Below are 7,477 nucleotides of genomic sequence, written 5' to 3'. Positions count from 1 at the left end.
GTGTGTGTGTGTGTGTGTGCACTGTCAGAGTTTTCTGACTTGGGAAAACAAAACAAAAAACATGAATTACCTGTTTCACAGCATGCTCTGCAACTTCACTTATAGATATATCGGTACGTCGGGACTAGGCTAATTGTAGCCAATTAGAAGAGAGTTGTTCACATCAGTCATTATCTTCTTTGAAATCAAAGGCAATAAATACAGTGCTTTCATGCCTGAAGCAGAAACATGATCGCAGCATCTTGCTGCAACCTCTAACCACAGTGAAAAGCCTGAGGCGATGCAGTGGAGGCAAAAAGTGAACCGATTTATTACATTAAAATGTTTCATACAAACAATGCATACACACTAGTTTCATATTGCTTCAGACATAAGTTTCTTTTCTGTTTGAATTCCAGTTAAACAACTCTGTAACAAAATGTAAGTACAACATTTATGAAAATATAAATCTCTAAACAAGTAAGTCAGTCCTGACAATACAAAGAATACAATAGAAACATTCATTATACCAGTATGTCAACTATGAGTTGCAAACATGTAAGTTATTAAAAGTCATTCAAGTTACTTAACATACAATAATACCGTTTACTGGCTTCCATATGGACACATTCAAATATACTCTTAAACTGGCATTCCAATATTTTTTTATAAGAGGACTCTTTTCAAACTTTTTAGCAAAGATAGCACATTGTCTCTATCATAAACATAATCACAGTAGAACACTGAAACCATTTGGTAACAATATAATTACAGTACAAGCTTCAAAAAATGAGTCAACAAAATGAAACACAAACTAGAAACGGGACTTTGGCAATTACGTAATATAATTCTTCTTTTTTTTTTCAATTTAGAAAGACTTGTAGGGAAATAAAGTATTTTAAAGCTTGATGCTGCTACCCGGTTTGAAATGATCCAAGGGCCATTCTCTCAACAGTTCAAAACTAGTAAACATACAATAAGATGGAATAGCCCTTAAAAAGTATATGTCAAAGTGTAAGTGTGGGGTTTTCAATCATGCCTGGAAGATGATTGGTTTCATCCGAGCTCAAAATTGTGTTTTGTTATTACAGACATGCTTAACAAAAGCAATCGCGGTCCCTGCAAGGTACAACCTCAAAGATGAACTCATACTGTAAATACTTCATCTATTCCTTTAGATTGTCAGCAAACCAGATCTTTTATTTCAGCCTGTCATGATATTACCAGGGTCACATTTTTGTGGAAAGAACTTCCGAATGTTTAAATAATATTTGTGCAGAAAAAATATATATCAACAGTGAGGAAATCTAAAGACTCAGAAAAAATGAACAGCTTTTGTTTGATGATAGAGTATAAATATCGATGTGCAAAGTACAAGTAAATGTAAAAGAAAAAAAAGTGATTTAAAATGTAAATTTTGGTCAAGTTTTGGGCTATGAAAGCAAAAAATGTAACTTAAAGGCGCGTTCATATGTAACGTTTCTGCTTTAAAACTGGACTCGCATGTTCACAAAAGCAGTTTTTCTTCTGTGTAACCTCACAGTTGATACAATTTTATTATTATTTTTTACTATTATTATACATCTGTTTATTATTTGTTATATTATTATTATTATTTTACTTTACTTTTTTTTTAAGCTCAAAATCGTATTGACCCTTATTTGATCCCATATTTTTCCAAATGTTCCTGTCTCTGCTGTCAGGGGTTAAGATGGCAGCATCTTATTGTTGTAGCAATACCAGGCATATAAACAGAGACTGTAGCATTTCAAGTGAGCTAGCTATAGCCTGTACCTGGATAGTCTAGTGTATTTTTGTAGGCAAATTCAATATCTATTTTAAGAACTCTAAATAACTTTAAACGATTTACACAACGTTTCATATGAATACATTTAAATAAGTTCACAAACCACTCATAAAGTGCTTCCACCTACTGTCTAAACCTCTAAATATATCCACATGGCCAAGTTGTTTCAGTGAAACATTGGGCTTATCCCTCCTTGCTTTTCTATCTGACCATCTGAACAAACTCCACTAAACCTATAGTAAGTACACTGGTTAAGGCGTGAATGTGTATGGTGCTATGCTACACTATGCTCAATAGTGGTGTTTCCCTTAAAACAAACAGCACACAAACTGATGGAACTGCAGGTAAATTCACACCAACGTAAACTGTTCCAAGAAATTACACTACCATTACAAAGTGCAATGCCGTCGTTCTCTCGTGTTGTTGACTGGATTTCAGTACACTGATTGTGTAGATTTAACATCAATGCAAGTATTATGTAAATGTGTGTATACTGTGTTTACAAATTCCCTGCATTTTCATAAATCTTGTTATCTGCACATAAAGAACATTTTAAATTCCAGGCACTCACTTTGATTGCATTAAGCACAACATAACATTTTTAAGGAGTTGCACAAATTGCAGCAGCCAGAAAGGGATATGTACATATGTTCATAGTTATTCCTTTTTTTGTACAGTACCGACTGATGTTGATACAAACATAAATCTATTCTTAAATATTATGGCTTAATGTGCACAAAGTAAACAATGATAGTGTATAACGAAAGTGGCCTAAGATCACTGGAATGGCGTTGAAAATGTTTGACCAAGACATTTGAATAATAACTTTGTTCTTCAAATGCAAAAGGACACATAATGGCAAACTAATACCTCACAGAATATACCTTTTTCTTTTTTTTCAAAAACTTAGAATTTTTCTAACAGTCTTCGTGTGAAAAACAAAGAGAAACTGTATTATAAGTTGGAAGTAAGTAATACATAATTTGAGTGCAGTGTTAAAACGGTCGGCCCATTAACTACCCAGAGGGCTGACATCTGCAGCTGAATCACATGGCTGTAAACAAGTATCAACTGCAACCCCAGAGATTCTAAACCTTTTAACCTATCTTCACTTGCTTGTCCTAACCCCACCTGCTTCTTTGATTTCCACCTATCACTGCAGAAGTTCAGTCTTTTTTGTAGGCGTGGTTGACTCACCTTCCCCAGAGTCAGACACGTTGATAGGGCTGTCCCTGGAGAAGACCTCGGTCGACTCCCTCCAAACGCAGTCGGCAACAGTCTTAAAGGAATGGTTGCCACATTTTGGCCGCACCTTCTGCGAGGCATTGTTGACAATCTGTCGGCTGTTGGAGGTGGCTATCTTTATCTTGAGAGCTGCGTCCACACGATCCACTACTGTGTATGTGCCAATACTGCCGTCCTCGAAGCCAATGATGATGTTAAGTGCTCGCTGGGAGAGAGACAGGGAGGTGGGTGTCTTGTATAGGGAGCAGGTGCCAATGCTCTTACCGTCAGCTAGGCGCATCACGATCAAATTGGACACAACACCAGCATCATCGTCTTCATCACAGTTTCGGAAACAGATATACACTAGATAACGTCCATCTCTTGATAATTTCTGACGCCAGATTATACCAGCAGCATGGACAAGCCTCAGCTTTCCGCTGTGAAGATCCAGGACATTAATATTCTCATCACCTTTGGAGACAATTCCTAGTTTCCCATTGGGCGAGATCTGGAAATCCTCTAGATTTTTGAGGAAATTGGTTGGCAGCTGGACTCGCCTGCAAACTGACTCATCTGCCACACTCCAGATGAAAACGGTCTCTGTGGATGTGATGAACACGACGCAGTCAGGGCAGTCAGGAATGAGCTTGAAGTTGACGATGGTAATGCCATCATCACAGACAAACTTCTTGGATACGCTGCCCGACCACAGGCTGACAGCGAGGAGCTTGTTTTTGGTGGTTCCCACAAGGAAAGTGTTTGCTGTGGTGACCAGTGCGTTCTGGAGGGTGACTAAAATGTTGCAAACTTTGTGCCCAGTCCCTAGTCTCCAGACTCTAGAGGCATTCTGCTCACAGAGGGACACTACAAACTGGTCGTTGTGGGTGATTAACAGCTGTGATATTCTCTGTCCATTGATGCGAAAGATGTTTTCTCCTGTGTTAGTTTGCCAGATGTACTGACTGGACTTATCATCTGAAGTCACCATGATATCCCCTGAGGAGGTTAGGACACAGTTCTCCACTATGCCCTCGTGCTTAAAGATGGTCTCAATAAAGCCTGTGCTGAAGTTCCACTTGTGGACAGCTTCTGAACCGTCCATGGTAAACACATAATCCTCTCTGCCGGTCAGCTGCAAGGTCTGGATCTTCTTGCCTGTTTTGTCAATATTGGACATGGCGGTGATGATATCAATGTCCCAAACAGACAGCACTCCACTGCTGGCAACAGAAAGGAGCAGGTTGTGGTGGGCTGATTTAATGAGTTTTACAATAGCCCCTGAGATCTCAATAAGGCTAGCCATGCATTGCCCACTGTCCCTCCTCCAGACAAAGATGGAAGAGGTGTTCTCCATGGAGGCCACGATGCTTTGTCCATTCTTAGAGAGAACAGCAGCCACAAAGCGTTCAGTGCGTTTGGCCTTGAACTTCTCTACCATTTTCCATACTTTTGTGTCCAAAACCTCAATACTTCTGGCCTTGCAAATGAGAATGGAGCGTTGGTCCTCGGATAACTCAATGCCCACCACTTCACTGTCATCCCCTCTACAATCGTAATCCTCCATCAGACGTGGGTTGGTGATCTCTTTGGTGTTCCATACTGACAAACTTCCTTCATTGTCAACCATAACCATTTGATGAAGGGTGTCCAGAACTAGAATGGACTTTACGAATCCCCCAGAAAACTCAGAGGTGACAGTGGCCAACTTGTCCCCATTCCCCAGATGAAAGATGGATGCAGTGTTGAGGTACTGGCCACAGAAGGCATACATTCCATCCGGAGAGCACTGAACACAAGTCACCTCGTACCAGCAATGAAATTGGTAGAGAGGCCAACCGTAGAGTAGGTCAATAACGTTGACGTCTTTACTAGCTTCAAGCCAAGCCAAAGCATGATGGGTGGAAAGAGTAAAACCATTGATGAAGGCCACCCCACCCGTGACACCACCATGCTTGGATCCCTTGATTTCAACCTCAGATAAAAGGCAGGACTTGTGATTATCATAGATGAGCAGCGTGTTTTTGGTTGTGGCCACGACCAGATACTTTTCATCAGTGGTTAGCCTGATTCCAAGCACAACGGATTTGGCTGTGTCGATCTGCCTTTGAAGTTGTCTGCTCTCTACATCCCAGGTGCTGACAGATCCATCTTCCAGGGCTACAAGGACTATGTTTGGTGCTAGAGTGGGCAAGATCTCCACAATCTGCATGTAGCTAGAGCACAGAGGAAGCCTCTCTGGACTGTATGTGACGTCCATAGAGGAGTGGAGAGGCACAATGGAGCAGTACTTTGGGCCATCCTTGTCACACTCAAGGAGGAGGTGTCTGAGCTTGGGGAGGGAGGTAACAACAGGCAAAAGCCGTTGCTGCAGCTCCGCAGACAGTGATGCTGGGCTATTCAGCACTTTAACCTTAATGCTACGGAGAGTGGTGGCCAGGAATTTTAGTTCTTTTTCTTGGGTGTAGCTGTAAGCTAGGTCAATGTCTGATAAAGCCTTTTCAAATTGCCCAATCTTGATCATTGTGTACAGCCAACTGAAGTTCATGATGACACCAAACATGAGGTCATCAGTGCGCCCACTCCTGGTAAGGTGGTACACCAACTCTGTCATCTTCCTATGGTTGACAAAGAAAATGTCAGGCTCCAAAAGATTGCACTGGAAAACCCAAGGCTGCTCTGGAGTCTGTCTGTCATATGAGTATTTGTCAGAGGACGTTTTTTCATGGGACTGCTGTTGGTGGGGGTTTTTGTGATGAGATATATTCAGGGAAGTGAAATGGTTGTTATCGTAAGTGAAGATCTTCTTCCTGCCTCCTGACCATGCCCCCAGGAAGTACTCAGCTAGTAGGCTGTGCATTTGATGGACATCTTCCTCGTTGCTTAGATACAGCTTTTGGGCAATGAGATGCAGGTGTCTGTTTGCCCAAACCATCAAGGTGACGTTACGTACCTGGCGTTCCACCAGATAACCATCCAGCTCCTCTTTAAGCCTTGCAACCAAATCATATGAGATCCTCAAGGGGTTTTTGAGGTATGTTGCCACAATGACATCACCAAGAACTATATTATCAAGGGACAGAATATCTTCCAGCTCGACCTCTGTTAGCCCAGCCTTGGCCATGGTGATATACCCCAATGCTCGGACGACAAATCGCTGGCCCAACTTGTTCTCCACGGAGTAGAAAAGCTGTTCTATGCTTTCATGCACTGTTGAGCACAGGGACCTGTCATCCACATCTTTGTGTGACCTCCAATTAACTACTTCTCTGTAGATGAGGTTGACAAACATTGGCAATGTACACTTGGCAAGTGCCTCATTGACATAGATCTGCTGGCCTGAGGTGACCTTTCTTTTAACCCCCAGCAACTGCTGTTTTAATGTTTGGCTGCAGACTTTGCGGTCCCTCTGAATTAATTCCACATAATACCCCTCATCATGAATGAGCTGTCGAAGCTTCTGCAGGATGCCATGTTTATTGGGTAACGTTGAGACTACAATACGGACAGTCCGAGGCAGATGTATGGGGAGCCACCACAGCTTGCGTACTTCATCCGCATCTGAGAGCTGCTCCAGTGCATCTAGGACAATGACCAAGGGCCTGTGGAATGAAGATTCTCCTAGAAGGTTGATCAGGAGCTCCCTCATCTCCTGGATCTTGTTAGGCAAAAAGTGAATCAGGCAGCGGTAGTTTATTGCAATCTGTTCACAAATGCTCTGGAGGAGGGTGCGTAGGTCTGTGGAGAGCTGGCTGGAGCCAATAAAACGGACAATAACCACTGGGTCGGTTTCAGGGCCCATCTCTTTCTGCAGCCATGTGTAGGCCTGGAAAAACAGCATTGAGAGATGATTGTTAGAACATATAAAGTAATCTTTTTTATATATATATTTTTTTGAATATTCCATATTTGAATAGCACATAAGCATAGGCAAACCAAATCGGTAAAATAATTCTCTTAAGATGGAGAAAACTTTTTATATTTACTGTGAGCACTTGTATGCTGCTTGTTCTGGTCAAACAAACAACTGTTAAACGACTAGAATAATGAAAGCTCTACAGGGAGGGTACGGGGATTTAATGAATTGCAACAACTGATGTATGGCTCATTAGTACAGCAAGGAGTAGAGGTTTCATACATTTTTACCTTAGTACAGAATCTGTGATTCCCCAAATGTATCACTTCTCTTGGGCATAGAAAAATATGTAAATCTCAGTAATGTTAATTTGCAATGCCCTTAAATATTCTCAATATAATACATAGATTAAATCCACAAAGTTTGAAGAATGACCATTTCTATTTTTGAGGCCTCATTGATATTATATTCCCACCTTTTAATTAATTTTTTAAACGGCCCATATGAGATTTCATGGGGGGCATAAAGATGGTATTTGACACTTTTAGGACAATAGTGATGATGCCTACTTCACATTTAGCTGTGTGTGTGTGTGTGTGTGTGTGTGTGTG

At 41.2% G+C, this 7,477-nt stretch overlaps 1 protein-coding gene across 3 annotated transcripts in view; it reads right to left on the bottom strand.

Annotated features, from left to right (window-relative positions):
* Window positions 1-286: 286 nt before the first annotated feature.
* nwd2 (NACHT and WD repeat domain containing 2) overlaps window positions 287-7,477 on the bottom strand; it is a 48,538-nt gene continuing 41,347 nt past the window's right edge. For all 3 annotated transcript variants that reach the window (XM_032544764.1, XM_032544763.1, XM_032544765.1), the window contains exon 8: window positions 287-6,836. In XM_032544764.1, coding sequence (XP_032400655.1) covers window positions 2,940-6,836 — 3,897 coding nt within the window. In that variant the 3' untranslated portion in view covers window positions 287-2,939. The remainder of the gene's footprint in view (window positions 6,837-7,477) is intronic.

The sequence above is a fragment of the Etheostoma spectabile genome, chromosome 19 (assembly GCF_008692095.1).
Source record: "Etheostoma spectabile isolate EspeVRDwgs_2016 chromosome 19, UIUC_Espe_1.0, whole genome shotgun sequence".
NCBI lineage: Eukaryota > Metazoa > Chordata > Actinopteri > Perciformes > Percidae > Etheostoma > Etheostoma spectabile.
This window is presented reverse-complemented; position numbering and strand designations above follow the sequence as displayed.